General features: G+C 36.9%; 1 protein-coding gene across 1 annotated transcript; it reads left to right on the top strand.

The window, feature by feature from the left end:
- The first annotated feature begins 6,752 nt into the window (after positions 1–6,752).
- On the top strand, positions 6,753–18,290 carry LOC144432862 (uncharacterized). The gene is made up of 3 exons (XM_078121162.1): positions 6,753–6,860; positions 14,962–15,694; positions 16,012–18,290. Exons 1-3 carry the CDS (start codon positions 6,753–6,755, stop codon positions 18,288–18,290), a joined length of 3,120 nt encoding a protein of 1,039 aa, XP_077977288.1.
- Positions 18,291–18,952: the final 662 nt, after the last annotated feature.

The following is an 18,952-nucleotide window of genomic DNA, read 5'->3' as shown; positions in this document are numbered from 1 at the left end:
TATGTAAAGGAAGGGGATTGCCGAGGCAAGTATCTTGCCTTAGGTGGCGCAACTACGCGTTTCCTTTCAGTGCAGTAGTGATACGGCCCAGGGGAGTATAGTCTTGCTGCTAGACGTTCGGGCTTTCTTTCGATGCTATAACTATAAGCGAACGAAGTTCGCATGTGAGGGCTTGTTCCATCCTCGATAGCGTTGTTCGGCCATGTGTCGTATTTTATCGGAAGAACATTCGAGGGCTAGCTGATAGACTAAGGGGAGTAGTATCGAGTACCAAAAGTCTCTAACGTACAACTTGACGGGGCGCCCTCACACACCGATATCGGTCAACCCGTCTCAGAGTAGAAAGCAGGCTGTGAGAGCGTAGCAACACGACGTATCTTACAGTTTAAGTGGCGTGGGAGTTGGTTATTTCTATCACATGAAGTGCGCAAATACATTGAGAACTCAAAACATATTTATTGCACCTATGCTTCACTCCACAGTCCAGTTTGATCTTGGGAATCCGTTGATTACGTAAAAAAAAACCAATTATATTATTGTCATGAACAAAGTTTTGAAATACAGGTAGTGCAGACACATCAAATGCCAAAAACCTGTAGACCTATCATGATGTCATCAGGTCAAGTCTTAGATTGGGTTCTAATTACATCAGTACTTATGCCTAGCTAATTCCTTAGGGACTCATATTATTTGTCCTATGGTCGACGCTAATTATATCGTTTCGTGCTAGAAATTTCTACATTAGAAATTACGATATATGTGTTTGACCGTGGACATTGCTAATGTAAACATACAATTCTGACAATCCTGACATTCATTATTTCCCAGGTATGTTTCGCATGTCAGTTGCCATTGGTAACGCGGTATTTGTGCGTAATGCGTACAACGAACACTACATATATATGCACATATGAATATACAACATTACTACTCTCATTATAGACTCTAAAAATACGTTGCCGGAGGAGGGGGGGGGGCGTCCTCATCTTTCTTCTTCCCCTTTGTGGAAAGGGATAAGAACAGCGCCCACAACGGCTGGTCTTTCAGTCTCCGCTCATCACGGAGCAAACGGGTTGCTACAGGGGTGCTAATCAATGTATTCTATCCACGTAAAAATGTACTCCATCCCCGTAAAAATGTATTGCATCCCCGTAAAAATGTACTCCATCAACTGTACTCCATCCCCGTAAAATGTACTGCAGCCACTTAAAATGTACTCCATCCCCGTTCAATGTACTCCATCCCCGTTCAATGTACTCCATCCCCCGGACCTACTCCGGACTAAAAGTGGTCCTAAGAAAGTCCCTCGATCATATATGTTCCAGGAGCATAGGCTGCAGCGGCGAGAAAAAAAACGAGAAAAATACACACGTAGCTTGGTCGGCTCCAAACTGAAACACCTGATCAGTGATCTGACAACTTTAAATTTGGTGAGTATTTTTATCTTTAATTCCCTGACAAGACGCAGGTCAAATTGAAAAGCGTTGTTTTTAGCTATAGGAATGTGTACATAGTGTTTGGATCATTCGCCCTCCTTACAAAATGGTTATTTCTCGTGATCGTGTATTAAATAAGAACACATAACGAATGCTTTTATTTCGACTTGGCCTTCCTGAGGTCGTCTACCCCCTTTTAATTGAAATAGACAGTAGGCCTGTTTCGGATATTCTAGATTCAGACTATTCTAGTGCAAAGCAAGTCGTTCAGATCGGTAAGTTCGGTAATCAAAAACAATATGTTTACTTTTCCAGGAAATAACTTAATTTGACACTATAACCATGAAGAAAACAGATAAAATTGACGAAAATGAGAATACATCATAGATTATTCGATGAAGAGAAGGCCCTGGTTGCTGTCAGCACAGGTATAAAGACCCATGTAGCCAGTGATAGGATGGCCAGAGGGAGACATGAGCCTTCAACAGAAATTCATTTTGTACCTTCTGCTTGTATGTGGGCGTAATCGGCAGTGTTGGATTTTGCCAATTTGCACTTCTTTCTTTCATACGCCCATGAACAGCCATACTAGTTAATTGGTTTTATCTTAGTGTGGCCATGTGGATAAGGATTGGGTATTTATTTTGGGGATTTTTCATTCATAAAACAAGTCTGTGTTTGTAACTCAATACATTGCAAAAAAACTGCTAAATGTGTAAAATGTTCGTTATTGTATGTACAATAACAAACTTTTATTTTTGTATTTTTGTATCGTGATAGAAAACCATAAAATTATAAAGAGTATTTTGATATATTATTACACTGACTGTAAAGATTACTAGTTTATGTTGTAAAGCTCGTCACAGTGAACTATGAAGATACTGCAATTAAAGCAGACATGTAGACGCTTATGTTTTGAAGTATGTATTTGATATGGTGTCTGCATGGTGGCACATTTTAGACAAAATGTCGCAAGAAACTGTATTCATTTAATTTTTCTAGAATGTACAGTTTCTTATTAGTTTCTACATGATTATATCAGACAGAGTCAGTGAAGACTAACATGAAATGGACTCTATACTTTTACCCTTTTCAACATGGAAACAAGAAAATCTTGGGGCTAGATGTACATAATGTGCGTTATGTAAAACCCAAGTGCTTTAAGTGTTACACTTATGAGTAGGAGTTGCAACGACTTACAGTAATTTACCGTAGCAACGCTGACGTCACATCTCCATATAAGGAATCTGACTTTCATACAGAACGACATAGGTGATACTAATGAATCATAAACTACAGTAAATGAATAGCAGAAAATATCGGTTTCCGACAATTTAGCAACTTTTTAAAGGGTAAATTTGATGGGTTTTCGAAATTACTCGGTATGGCAACAATGTTCGGAGACGAACAAGGATAAATTGCCGCCATATTACATGTTACATGCCATGTAATATCATAATTGGCTGCAATCCACCTACACATACAATTATAGTTATACAAGAGTTTAAAACAAATTTCATAATGATGTACAACTATGATGTGTTACCAGACACTCGAGCTCTTCAAAGCGTCGATCTATTGTTTGACAGCACTTCACGTTTTACAAAACAAAACGACATGTTATGATAGTTCAGTGTAACCTTTGACGTCACAGCTATAAAATATCCATCAGATTATAAATGTACTAATGAGGAGACATACATGTTCTCCTTGTTTTCTTTGCTATTGTGGTAATTAATTTGAGTTGATATTTTTTATCATTATTTGGATTTGTTTATAAATCTAAATCCTTATTTGAGTAAATATTGACTTATAGCCCAAACTCAGAGAAAAAAAGTGCCTACAAATAGGAAAATATTTTGAAGAGATATGATGTAAAATCCTTCAAGATGAACTGTAGCATTTTTAAGCTGTAAACATTACACCTGACAGACACTGTGAACTCCATTTCCTATATGTCCTTCAAACCTTTGAAGAGCTCCCAAGGGATGGCTACACCAAATATCAATAACACTTCTGAATCACCTGTACAAAGGGATGACAACATCTAAAAAGGCCCCCCGGCTTCCAGTTAAGAAGGACTAGATGTTATAACAGCAGGTGGAATTCATACTTTTAACTCTTGTCCTGCATTATCAGCCTTGATGACGCTCGAAATGACCTTTATCAAATTTCTATCAAATTGGAAAAGTAGGGAGCATTTGAAATCGTAACTTCTCCAACACTATATTGACTCTCAGACCATCTGGTAGTCGGAGACCGACTACCTTGTTATAGGCGCAAAGTACACTCTCGTGTCGTTGCAGCGAATCAAGAAAACATACGGACATCACTCTAAGCATGTCCATCTTATCGTGAGCGATATGTTCATTTTAGATGCAGCTAACGAAGCGTTTCTAACACTCGAAAAACTGTTCGTACACGATTATACGATTCGGGATATGGGCGTGTGGATCCAGCGGGAGGGTATTTGGTGAAATGTTGCAATGGGAGAGCAAATAGGAACAACTTTCACTTTCCCCGTTTAATCAGTAATAAAACCTCAAAATGAGTCAACATAGTCTAGTAACATTTGTTTTGCCTTTTCAAAAATCGACTCGTTAATTTGGCAATCGACTCATTAATGGGAAAATTTGATATTGACTTATGATATAAGGAACAATATGAATGACCATGTGTAAACGGAATGCCTTTCGTAAATCCTTTAGAGTTTTGTGCCCACACACATTGTCCGTGTACAAAATTCTGAGGTGTACCGGCGAAATAATTATGCCAAACAAAATGGAATTTGAACCTTGCATGTTTACGATATTGCCTTATTACCGAAAATTATCAATAATATTCAAATGAATCAGTAAGACTATACGCTGCATCATCAATCATGCATTTATATCATACTCACTAGTTGATGAAGACATTGTTTTGAATAATACCCCAGATATTGTGTCCACTGTCAAAGTTAACACATAAAAGTGATAGTATCAAATACATGTATGAAGCTAATAAAAAAAAAACAATAAGTTCTTCCAAACAAGGCAAAAAGTGAGATTGACAACATACGGATAGTGTTCAAAATATATTTACAGCCAAGATAACATTGTGTGGAAAGCACAGTATATGCAACATCATTATTAAGCCGTTCTTATTTCCCCTTTGACTTTGCCGCGTAGTGGAACTGACATTGAAAATATGTGTAACATGTATCAATGATAGTTGTACTTGGTACAGAGTCACACAATGTAACTCTCAATGTAACATGTATCAATGATAGTTGTACTTGGTACAGACAGAGTCACACAATGTAACTCTCAATGTAACATGTATCAATGATAGTTGTACTTGGTACAGACAGAGTCATACAATGTAACTCTCAATGTAACATGTATCAATGATAGTTGTACTTGGTACAGACAGAGTCATACAATGTAACTCTCAATGTAACATATATCAATGATAGTTGTACTTGGTACAGACAGAGTCACACAGTGTAACTCTCAATGTAACATGTATCAATGATAGTTGTACTTGGTACAGACAGAGTCACACAGTGTAACTCTCAATGTAACATATATCAATGATAGTTGTACTTGGTACAGACAGAGTCACACAGTGTAACTCTCAATGTAACATGTATCAATGATAGTTGCACTTGGTACAGACAGAGTCATGCAATGTAACTCTCACAGACATGTTTCAATTGGCGGAGACATTGTTTTGAATAACTTCTCAGACATTGTGTTCCTTGTCTGGTATAACATCAATTGTTTTTTGTATTGTAAGTGCTGTGTCTAGTAACCTTGATTGATAATCACTTGAGTGAAACGATATTGCAGCTACACTCATGCAGGCAACTAATACTAAAGACTCATGGATAGGCACAGAGCGTCTCAATGAGCAGCATTTCAAACAGAGAAATTGTTGTTGGTAGACTATACTTTCCAAACAACTAAGATCTTGTTGTATTGATTTTTCTTTCTCAGTTCTTACACTCGGCGATTAACAGTTTTGAGTAACTCTATACTTTAAGTTGTAAATATTTTATGTGTGAAGAAATGAGACCGAGAAAGAAGCCTTTTCACAGCAAGATGAGTCCCATTACAGTAGATATCATGTATCAAAATCCGTCCTATCTGTATAGCCTAAAGCAGTGAGTGTTAAAGATCAAACACATACAGCAAACATGCCATGGTCAGTATTCTCGCACGTTTTCCCCTTCGTCGAATTCACCAGTACGCTCACAGGGAGAAGCGAGCGTGTAACTGATTTATCGATTGATCGATCGTTCGATCGATCGATTTATTGATTTATTGATTGTTGATTGAGTGATTAATATTTGTGGTGAAATAAAACTTATTTTGTGTGTAATATTGATCAATTTACTGATTGATTTTTGTGGTGATATAAAACTTTTTTCTGTCTTTCCCTGGCTAATTTTCTATCTTTCAACTGTATATAATTCTCTCTATATGACTAAATAAAGACATCTTGTCCATTCTTCTCCGCTTATCTACATTAAGACATCCCTAAGCTTATAATTTCCAAAGCATCGGTTGCAGGAACAATTTTTGCTTTATCTTTTATATCTTCTGGGAGATTATCACTCCACGCCATGTACAATCTAGTATAAATGCTAGATGAGAACACCCCTGACATTGTCTTGACCTAGGTCAACACCTCCACTCCACTACATTGTCCCTCATATTTACCACACTGTTTCCTTTTACTTCCGTGAAACCCGTTCCCTTCCTCACAACAAAACTAATAATTGATTCCCTGCATGGTTCTCATCAGCGATTTGATTGATATGATCTGACATTATTGTAGAACGGTGGCAGCGGTTTCGGTGTTCCAGCAGTGGGATTTGCAACAGAGAGATGGCACCGGTGGGATGCCAAAATCACACAATAACTAGTTATAAGTTATCTTGTTTACGATTACAAATAAAAACACTTGACAATTGTTGGATACTAGAGATAAGTGCACTTAAATACAGTAGATAAATAAAGATACAGGATTAGTAGATAAATCAACATAGTATATCACGCTGTTGTTAGCTCCTGTTTACGTAAGTGGCACAGGGAATTTTACATTTTACTTTTGGTAAAATATGCCAAAATTCCAAAAATATGACATTTCTGGATTGTAATACTACAATAAGGTAATGATATTCGGTACACCAATTTGTTACCACGAGAACTAATTTGATTTTAGCCAAATCCGGGCACAAATAGAATGATACACTCGTCACATTCACTACCTATCTAATTATTTTATCTAAACTGTCGCGTTATCATTATCTTTGTACATCCCGAGGACATGACGTTATGGCATTACAATCATGATTTACTGAAGCAGTCTCAAACACGTGAGCAGTTCTTTAGTTACGTTCCTAAAACTAGTGGCTTGGATTTATACGAAGTCCATGTAAGATATTTGAAGAAATAGATGGACTATTGCAGACATTATTTGTTTTTTAATCTATCAGTACTGATTCTTTGATATTCTAAATCTTGCATAGATATTGATATATTATGTTAGAATTGTTACAGCGTTTAGCTCGGAATTTGAAAGTGGTCAGTTCGAGCCTCACTGCTGCCGTTTGTTTCTTAATGGCTAAAGTCCTTGGTCAAGATTTTAACAACGATTGTGCCCCAGTCAACGCAGCTGTATAATTTGGAACCTGATAGGATATAGGTTGCTATGTGAAGGATCTAATCTTGTAGTGCGTATAGAGGCTGCGGATTGCATGTCGTCCCCCCTCCCCCGGATTGGGAGGGGGTCTCCAGGAAGCTTAGGAAGTATTATGTCATCAAGCCCATTGACGGTGTAATAATTGTAAGTGCACAACTTTGAACACCATGTGGGAATGCACTATTTAAAAACTTACATCATTATCATATTTGTAATAATAATAATAATCATCATTATTATTATTATTATTATTATTATTATTAATACATAATATTATTTTACCATCATCATCATCATCATCACCATCATCATCATCATCATCATCATCATCATCATCATCTTTATATTCAATCTTTCATTTTTAGCGATGGTAACGATACTTATACAAACATCTGCTTTACTCCTTTGTTCCTCCCGGACTGAATATCAGCCAGTCATGCCCTGAGGATAGATCTCTATGTATACTATACAAATTAGTTATTTGACAGCACTGCCCTGCGGATTGATCTCTATGTATACTTTACAAATTAGTTATTTGACAGTAGCCTTCACAATAACAGTATGGTAATGGATTAAAAAAGTGAAACGCGGGACGAGTTTTAGGTAGAACATGCCCTGGGAAACATCCGTTCCATTTAATCTCGACGAGGAGGGTGGAGCCAAGCCTTATAATTGGCACGAATATCAAAGATATAAAAGACGGCAATAAGTAACGAAGCACAGACTCTTTGGCCGCTTCTAAACTCGATGGTTTGGTAAAGAAGAGACACCCATACAAGCAAATACAGGTATGTTGTAAGGAGAGTTTTGTGCGTGTTTCCAATATATTTGTAAAGTTTCAGTAACTGTCACTACAAATTATTCTTACTAATGAAAATGAAGTTAGATAACGACATCATGATTTTAAAATATAGCCTTACTGCGAGTCATCATTGTAACCGAAGTAGTTGAGCGATGAATATTTACAAGGAAATTTAAATTGCGTTTGCGATTCCTTCATTTGACATTACACTTTGTACACACATTCATACAACTTCAAATGGAAACAGAAACAAGTATAGAGCAGTGGGGATGTAGACAAGTAAAGATGGTGAAAGTGAATAATTGAAGCCATTAATATTACAATGATTATGTCCATGTGTAATTATTTCAACAGATGTCTTTTTTTCTACTGTTCTGTATAACTAATAATAGCAATGCTTATTACTGTGGTTCGGTAAGGGATCTGGGTTATCATGAGTGTGGAGTTGAATTGTGTCTAATGATGCTTATGTAAATAAAACAAATTGTGTCCCATGAGTTAAACGCCAAGGCAACTTCAATTTTCCTGTAAAAAGTTCCAATAGATCCACGTTTTTGGAATGAAGATTTTGACGTCTGTACCGACTTGAAGTTATTTTCATAGCTAAATAATCGTTGTGTCAAGGGTTTTCAAATGGAGTTTACAACAACATGTACTTATCGCCGCTTTACAGAAGAGAAATCGTACAACGAGACTGTAGTGTTGTTAAAAGTGACAAATATTAAAAAATTGCTCTTCTGTTTTGCAAATAGTCACATATCAGGTAAATTAGTAATACGTTTCCTGTTTCTAACACGTTAGGATTTTACATACTTCATATTTACCTGAACAGAGTTTCAAAGAAAGACGCTTTATCAAAATGCAATCTAAACTGGCACTTTCTTCACCATAGCCTCTTAACTTGCTAAGAAAGTTTAGGAATTTGAATAATCATTTCAAATATAATCAATTAATATCAAATTAGTATTAAATTAAAATCGTGTTAGTGCGACGAGTGGCACAAGTCCAGCTTATAAAGTTCTTAACTCGGGTGAAAATGTTTACATCAAACCCAGGTTATCAAATTGTTTACTCAGTTGAAAATGTTTACATCAAACCTATGTTACATTATTCCAGTGTATTATTCATAGCGTGCTTGTCTTTCAATGGCTTTGTAACATAGATGATGGTAAAATAGCGGTTTCCTCGACTTTTCATAACGTATTTGTCTTCCAATGGCTTTGTAACATAGCTGATGGTAAAATAGCGGTTTCCTCGACTTTTCATAACGTGTTTGTCTTCCAATGGTTTTGTAACATAGCTGATGGTAAAATAGTGGTTTCCTCGACTTTTCATAACCTGTTAGTCTTCCAATGGCTTTGTAACATAGCTGATGGTAAAATAGCAGTTTCCTCGACATTTTTATATGTTATGATTATGAATCATACCTGAATATCAGGTTTGTGTCTGATGTGATGGTTTAAGGTGGAGATGCACAAAAGCTTTGAAGAGTGACATATTTTCATAACTACTCTTACTCCATCAACCCATGGCATACATTTTCTGAAAGGTTTTTCTCTCCTCTATAATGCTATTGTGTTTTCTATTGTCCGTGGCCGAAAGTGAGAGTGTGTTTCAGGTATGAATAGAAGTGTCTTGATTATCTCAAGGTGTCAATATAACTGCCTCGGAAGCGATCGCGTGTCACCGGATTTTCCATTTCTTTAGTGTCTTAGAATGTTCCCTTCACACATAACTAAAGCGCGTTCAGGTTCTTTTCTGCCATCTGTCGCTCTTTTACAATACGCCTCGTTATAATGGGAAGTTCAGAGACAGATTGTTTTCACTTAAGGATGAGATGCAGGTTCGTTGGTGAATTTTGGCCTTTTTTTTTTTTTGCTCATTATGAAGCTTCATGGTATGTGCCATCATTTGGTTAAAAGATTTTTTGAAAATCGTTCATTTTTTCCATTAATAAATTTGAAATGAAAAAACTCTAACACTATATGTGTTTTATATGGTTTCATTCCTGAATGTTTATGTACAAAGATTTGCATACATAAAGAAGATTGACAGAAACGTTGATTACAGAAGAGTGTCTTTTCATATGCAAATGAGCCATAGCTAGTAGGCCTCTGTGCAATGACTGACGTGACATTATCTCTTAGCTGTGTTGTTGTACAAAACCAATCAAACTTGGTAAATTTGGTTATAACCAATAAAAAGTAAAAAAAATACCTCCTTTGAACCTGGACTTATGCACGTTGATTTTGACCAGTGCATCGGCTAAAAACGTTACAGTGAAGCGGCCTACACTGCACTACAGCCGCACAGTCGCTTGTATGTAAACTGTTACTCCTTTCCTAAATGGTACTTACAAGTTACATACAACACGTAGGGGGAGAGGGGGGGGTATGACATTGCTACCGATTTCATAAGAATATCGCCAATCCCTATAATAACGTCATTGTTCTGTATTAGGACCGTTATAGACAAGAATAAAACCATTTAGGAAAGGAATAACAGTTTACAAGCGACTGTGACTACACTAGTCTACAGCCTTCAAGTGTACCCGACGCGACGGCGATGTATTAGATGACGGTTTTCAAGTACCATGCATGTAAAAAAAACCATACAAATCTCGAATATCTAACAGTATTGCTGGCTAATTATTTTAGCCGATCGAAAAAAATTGATGTTTACAAAAATAAAACGATTTAATCAACACGTTGGCGCATCGAAAATGAACCACGCTATCTTCGAGACTTGAGAGTTCACGTCAGATGCGTGACATTGCATCGGCGATTTCCGGGTATTACATTTCTGTTTCTGTAAGATTCACAGAACGTGGCCGTAGACTAGCTTTGAACTTTCGCGTTGGTGGATTTTGACAACGTCCTCTTCACATACTATATTATATTATTAGGGTTAAGGTCCTATAAATTGAGTGTGGCAACCACACTCTAACGATCGGCTTATCACGGCTCGATCCTTCGTGAACTTTCGAGACACGTCGACACCGAGTCACATGTACTGTAGTAGTATACGTGCGTTGCGTTGTTTATTTGCGTCTACGATGACGCTGTCTGAACGTAAACGGCAAAGAATTTGGCACCGAGCGATCCTCAAGGCTATTAAAGTTATAAAATGGAGATTTTGAAGGTACAAGTAGTTTAAATAAATTAGGTAATGTCTACTACGACTCCGAGTATCATAAAACGTCACTCGCAGTGGAAGAAAAACTGTTGACGTGAGTTCAAGTACCATTATTTATACCGTAGTTTTGTAACACTCCTTACAATTTGTATAACATTCCCGATGTCGTACGGTGTCGTGGTGTGGAAATTTGATTTCAGGGAAAGGATTAACTTTTTTTATTGTGTGTCTTCAACGAAACACCAACAACGTATCAATGCCTAATACATGAGCAGGAATATGGAACGTAGCCCATATTCGAATCAAAACACGAACACCAACTGCGTAGAGCAAGAGCTTCGAATCCAAACCAGAAAGTATACTATGTAATGTCGAGAACGGCACGCGTACCGTATTAAAAGATTAAACCAAAGTCTCCACCCGTAGATGAAGAATAGATGACTTGACACCTTTATCGCGGGAAACAAACACGTTTCTATCTGTAGCATTTCATGACCCTCCCAAAATACCCGATTTTCTTCATGTCTGTAGCAAAGCAACGTACACAACCAAATGGCAAGGATTGAGTAACATATTTGCAAGTCACAGAAAACAGCTGTTGCAATGTCTGTCGAATTTGAAAGCTTTTGTCGGGCGGAAGGAGTCCAATTGTGTTAATTAGCATATTTCTACGTTCTTTATTTTGTATACTGTGTGAAGTTCAAAGCTATTTAACTTTGCGTCAGAACGTCCCAGCTGCGTCAAATTTGGAGACAATACTCGGAGACAGTGTGTCGAAAAAACGTTCCTCCGGATTGTTTAGTTTTTGAGGGAATCAAGAGATATTGCATTGAGAAGTGTGAAAAGCGGTAATTTATGCAAAAAACACAAAAATACAACTTTGGATGATTATAACAAGACAATGAGAGACAAAATAAAAAATCCGGAGGACCGTTTTTTTGTTTATGTACATAGCTTTCATTTGAAGTCGAAAAGAGGACTATATTCAACTGTTTGTAAAAGTTAAATAGCTTTAAGTGAAAATCGTCAAAAAACACAGTTTTTGGGTACAGATCAATAATATGGTTAAAAATGTAAAAAATCACCACAGAAACCACAACTTCATACAAAGACTCGACATAATTAATGAAAAAAATGGTATATTTATCTTGTCTTTACTGTGAAATGTGATGGAGGCAAAATGAGCTAACGAACCTGCATCTCAACCTTAATCACCAATTTCGCACGTAATAATGTGAACTCATAACTTTTCAGACACCCTTTAAAAGAACAATACCTAAGAAAGCACCAGCGAAAATTTCAGATGGTTGCGCGGAAGTACTGTCGACTTCGAGACTTTAGAACATAGTCTGAATGCTTGCAAATGTAAATGGAGAAAATGCCGAAAATGTAAATGCTTGAAAATGTAAATGGAGAAAATGCCGAAAATGAAAAAGCAAAATGATCGAATCACAGGCGTGCGATTTGAGTAAAAAATAATGTCAGTTTTGGTCAAAAAACTTAAACTCAAACACTACTTGGTGTGAAATTAGGTGGGAATGTTCTTAGGGCTGTGCAGATTAAGATTTGTTCATGATATGATGATTCCATCAGTAATATGCAAATTAGGGCAAAAATGCCTTTTGTTGGTCAAAAATCTTTAATTCCAAAACTACTGAGCAGATTAGGCTGAAATGTAATTGGGGATGCATGTGGGGGTGTATAGATGAAGGGATATTAAGCATATAATGATCTCATCAGCGATATGCAAATTATATGTACAAATGGGAATTCTGGTCAAAAACTTATATTTCAAAAAGTACTTTGTCAATTAGACTGAAATAAATTTGGTGAAATGGTTTAATGAATAGCAGTACATAACTATTCAATCATTTAAATATAAATCATTTGCCAAAGAAAAGAAATAGGTTCAGAAGGTGTCAAAATTTCTCATCCTAAATATATGTTTTCATAAGATTAGCCTGAATTTAATAAATTTCAAATAGACTGATGAGTAAAACACTGTAAACTCTTGAATGTACTTTATGAGCATATTCCACTGTACCACACATGGAAATACATGATTGTGAATGTAAGTAAAGGAAAGTGATAAAAGTGTAAGAAAAAAAAAACCTCACTTGACATTTAAGTCTTTTCTCACTAACTTGCACCATTCCACTTTTCACACCTGTTTTTTTCACCATTTCGCCCACGTTTTGACAACCCCCTTTCTTACACCTTACTTACTGTGAATGGAGAAAGTAATACGAAAATACTAAAAAATAAGCAATTGATTTGTGCTTTTTGAAGGTTTCTTTTAGAAGGTGCTCTTTACAACTGGCATCCAAGACAATTAGAAACTCTCCATGCTTCTGGTATAATTCCTTTTCTCCTTTGTAAAATTAACGCGAATGGAATTTTTTCTGCATGAAACAGTTCCTGATAAAACAGTACATCATTTTTTCAGATCTCAAAGAATTATTGGTGTGCTTATGTGTTTTGACATTATAATTCCGCCTTACATTATAAACATCCTTTGGTGTGGGGTAAGTATCTTCTATCACCCAAATCAGTTATACCCATCTCTTTATGTCGCTTCATAATGCTAACCAGAATTTCACTCGACGTTTTACCTCACCAAGTGTTCAATTCAATGAAAGAAATCACATCAGGACCTAGCCCACACAAACGCCTTTTAGTTGGGTCAATAGGATTATGGTCGGAATGGCACAGGTACTCTCAGATTATACACACATTACATTCTTGCCCCTTATGAAACTGGAATAACACATAAGCAGGACAAGAGTTTGCTCTTGTTGTTTGAGGGTCTCCATTTTATTGGCCACGTGGTTTGTTGCGCCTTTCACACGGTGCTGAATTAAACTTCAAATTGTAAATTGAGAAATGCTTTTTTTTTCAGTTTATAAAAAGAGCCATATTTTCATGTATATATTTAGGACAAAACTAAATGCACAAAGGTACATGTACGTTCAGTCATGAGGTGAATGCACAGCGATTTAGTGAATCGTACAGTGAGGAAGAAGAGGACTGTGATCTCTTAGATATTGCAGATAATGTACATTTAATGATTCATTCACCCATATTATCTACAGTCTGTGGAACCATATGTATTTCTATGGAATGAATACATTCAGCCACTATAGTCTATAGGAACATAATATGCGAGAATGAATATTCATAGTCTCTGGGTTCATAGTTACAAATGAAAATCTCTACTCACAGAGTCAAAAACTACTTGGTTGCCAATCCAAAATTTGCTTCCAAGTTATTTTTTGACTCTGTGAGTGGAAATTTTCAACTGTAAGAACAGACTGATGAAATAAAAGTGGATAGTAAACAATTCGTTGTACTATCTTTTACTTTAGTATATCAAAAGATATGTTGTATCATACTAAAGTTCAAAATCTTTTGATCTGTAAGTGTGGATGGTGATGTAGATACATGTCGTGAACGTGAACTGCGTTGAGTATGGACCAGCAGTTTTCCTTAAGGACCAGCAGCATTTGCTACATGTCGGTCCTTATGACCAGTAGTCATTTTCCCTTAAGTTCACACGCACTGACCGCTACGGTTAAAAAAATGTGTCATTTCCGATAACACAATCGATCCTAAATTAAGCCACTGGCCCTAAACATTTTCAAAAAGATAAGATAATTCTTTTTCTTCTTGACTTCATGTACGTCTGTTTTCTTTCCCCAGTGATGCATGTCATCAAACTATCACAGAAGGGGTATTCTGACCGACATTTCGTATGTTTTTGGATCGAAGCAATATTTGTCCAAAAAAATAGTGTTGGTAGGGGTTATGTCTTCGAACATGGAAGACTTGTCACATTAACTATTAATTGTAAAAAAGACGTCTCTTTAACTATCATGACCTTTCGATGTTTACCCACAGAGAGAAGTAAGCATCGACTTAGAAATGTTAGCAGTGTGGTGCTTCGTGTGTTTGGCCATATTCCTTTGTGGAAATGGGGTTACTGTTCCATCAACTAACTCCTCTGAAAGACTGTCTTCCACTGCTACGGTGAAAGAGGAAATTTCAGTTTCTGGGAGGCCATCCGACACCACAACACAAACAACTACCAAAGTGCTGACATCCTCTCGATTAGAGCCATCAGTGACAATAATGACAGAATCTCCAGATACGGTGTCGTCCTTTGATATAAACCTACCATCGACAATGATAATATCTAGTCTAGAAGAAACATCACGAATAACTTCAACGGTGAGTCCAATGTTGATGTCCCCAGGTGCTTCATCTCCTGCAGTTACAATTAACGACGTTAAATGGATTTCTCTCGATGAAGAATCCCTCTTATGCTTAAACCCCGACAGTCATGTACGGATGGACTCTTGCAACACGCCTACAGGACCGATTTGTAATAGTACCATACCACCGTTTGCCGACTATCAGCTGTGTAGTTGCAAAAGTAATTGCATAGGTAGAGGCAATTGTTGTTACGATTATCTTGACGTCTGTAACCACCAAAATGGTTTACAAGACGTAGTAGCTGGTTTGGAATTCTGTATGAAGACAAAAGTTGACGAAGAATATATCTGGACCATTCAGAAATGTCCGAGAAGTTGGTCAAGTGAAGACATCAGACAGAAGTGTGAAAACATCAATGGTAAGTCCATGCAAACTGAACCAATGAGCTCAAGAGATTTCTCACAATTGCACTGCAGATATTATATTTATCTCATAAATATAGCACGTGTGTACTCCTACAAATCGGATGAATCACTCCACCATATACTTTTGTAAATTAGTAATAGCAATATTATAATAGCAATATTAAACACTGACTTATATTTTTAATTTAGTCTGGGGTGATGTGTGTTGTACCATTGAGTTGATAACGTGTGCCATGCCACATGCAAGCCTAGCTAAGTGGAACGTGTTCGAACAGAATGTAAATTGTCAATTCTATCCTTATTTCTACAGAGACTTCGATGCTTGGTGTGACTCCAGTGATTAGTCCAAATGGTGTGGTTTATAGAAATATCTATTGTTCAATTTGTCACGGAGCAAACATGACAACTTTACAGTTTGCAGCATTGGAGTGGAACTGTCCATCAAGTAGTAAAAGACTCTTCAGATCGCATTTAAGTAGTATTCATTCGGTGCTAGCAATGGCTAGTTCGGTACATGACTGTGTACGTGCTGTCGTCATTCCCGACCATATCATGACGTCACTTGAGTCTTGCGTGTACTTCATCAACTCGTGTCCCGTGACTTCTTTTGATGAAACTGCCATAAAACTCTGTAGTAATTATACAAGTTACTTAACCTTTGGCCCAGGAATCTATTATCGAAATATTCACTGTCTTCAGTGCAATTTCGAATCCATTGACATGTCTGGACACAAATGTGGTATTCCACTACACGTCATTGAACTTTCAAGGGGGCCTTCCTTCGATATTCTCTTTGATTTTAATACAATGGGCGACTTCCATTTAGATGCAGCGGGCTTAGAATTTAGAGAACATTGGGATTGTCCCCATGGTGAAATATTTGATGTCATACAAGAGAAATGTGTAACCAAGGGTTGTCCCATAGACTATGTTGACATAGATGGGCAATGTAAACCTGAAATAGCGACATTAACCCCTTCACTGTTCACTAATTTAGTATCAGCATATTCTCAAGGACCTTCCCTTGGGTATGAACGTGGTTATCAATCTGATTGGTTATTATCTTTACTTTTTGCTGTTCCGTCAAAAATGGCCCACGATGACCTCATATTGTTAACTTATGATATAAAAAACTTAATCCGTAAATTCTTTATGAATGCTACTCATGGTTTGGTATTGGAGGAACTTAATATGTCGAAGGGCACCCTCTTCACTCTTTGGGCCATGGGTTTTCGTGTTGTCCTTGAATGGAATACAATGGACCATGTATTCCCAGAAGCCTGTAGGAATATTTTGAATTTATCAGAGAGTTATATGTTGGGGCAGAATATCAGCTTGTGGTCTGTGTCCTTTGAAGAGTCGGGTCATGGATTCTGTGAAGATGGTGTGAAACAGAGATTAAGTATTCAAACAAGTACTGGAATAACTAAAGCTGTAATCGCAGAACAGATTTCTACCCTCAAAGGGAATTCAATTAATCCAGCTGACTTTCGTCTGTCAAAAGCTTGTAGTTTTCAACAAAAGAAAGTTGACGACAGTTGTGAGGTAGTTTTCTGTTCCGATAACAATACAAAAGATGACAAGCATTTATTCAACTGTTCAGGGTTGATTGTTAAAATACATGCGACAGACTTTAAGATAAGTGAGGGCGTCCTGCTCGTCAAATTACGTACTTTCCAACCAGGTCAGTTTTACCTGACAGGTGATGGCATGCATGCATATATATGCAATACAGACGAACAAGCATTTACGATTTGGAACTATAATGCCAAAGCAAAAATCAAGCAGGTCCTCACACTTATCGGTTGCATTATCTCTATTCTGTGTTTATTTATCACCTTGGTAACATTTTGTTTATTCAAAAAGACGAGAACTCGACCAGGTAAGATTTTATTGAATATATCAGTGGCCTTGATGTTAGGACAAGTGATATTCATAACTTTGATGGATTATTCAAAGTATCAAGTGTTGTGTAAAACGGTGGCCATCTTTTCTCACTATATCTGGTTGGTTGCATTTTGTTGGATGAGTGTTATGGCTTTTGATGTTATGTACACATTTCGAAGAAAGGTTGTTATTAATAGCGGTGAAAATGGCAAACTTTTAGTGCAGTATTGCTTATTTGCTTGGATGGTTCCGTTCACGGTAGCAGGGGGCTGTGTTTTAGTTAATGAGCTCGCTCCAACACAGTATCGAATTGGTTACGGTGAAGGACCTGTATGTTGGATTGGCCGCTTTGTGCCACTGATTATAACATTCCTTGTCCCCGTTGGGCTTTTATTCATTTTCAATATCTGCAGTTTTGCTTTCAGTGTGTATTCGATGGCAAAAGCAGAAAGTCAGATGGGAAAACATCGCCAACAATCCTATGCGACTCGTCAGGTTGTCTTTGCCATCAAGATGTCCATAGCTATGGGTCTTACATGGGCACTTGGATTTGTGGATAGCTTTGTTCAATCTGATGTGTTAGACTACGTGTTCATTTTAGCTAACACACTGCAGGGAATGTTTATCTTTGTACTGTTTCTTCTTCGCGTTCGCACAATTGATCTGTACTATAACCTGTGTTGTAAAAGGAGAGATCTATAAATTTAGAAAATTTAATGTATATAAATGTGTAATCACTGTCCCGTTGCATACACATTCAACTTGCCAGAGCTATCGGAGAACACATTAATACTAAATCATGACTTGAGGGTTTGTTCTTAATGACAATATCGTAGTTACATGTTATAAATTTGATGAAACGCAGAGTGTCAATTTTCGTTTCTATCCGCCTGCATATGATGTTGTCATGTTGAGTGTCATATGTAGAGCTGGTCGATGAATGTATCAAGTTCTGATAGTTTGAACATAAGACATTTCTATCTGCAAACACTAAGCCACTACAAATTATAAGTCTTACCATCCAATCGAGGAAGAAAGACGTTTTCATTGTAATAAAGTTTTAAGAAAGTTTAAATACACAACATAAAAAAAACAATGCAGCGAAAAATTCAAATTCTTTGGATTTAAGAACTGACGTCACATCTTGTACACGGTGATGACGTCACATCTCGTACACAGCGATGTATATGGTTTCGTGTTCCATAACTGCTTCACCAATAACTACATCGTAACATTTCCTCCCCAGGCATTTGAAAAGATCTCAAAATAGAACTTGACAAACGATTTGTTTCAGGAACATTTCAATAAAGTTAATTATGTAGTTAAGTTTATTGTAGTTGATGTGTATATTTGCAGAAAAAAAG

Source organism: Glandiceps talaboti, chromosome 1 (assembly GCF_964340395.1).
Source record: "Glandiceps talaboti chromosome 1, keGlaTala1.1, whole genome shotgun sequence".
NCBI classification, from domain to species: domain Eukaryota; kingdom Metazoa; phylum Hemichordata; class Enteropneusta; family Spengelidae; genus Glandiceps; species Glandiceps talaboti.
Note: the sequence above shows the minus strand (reverse complement) of the source record. Positions and strands in the feature narration are given on the sequence as shown.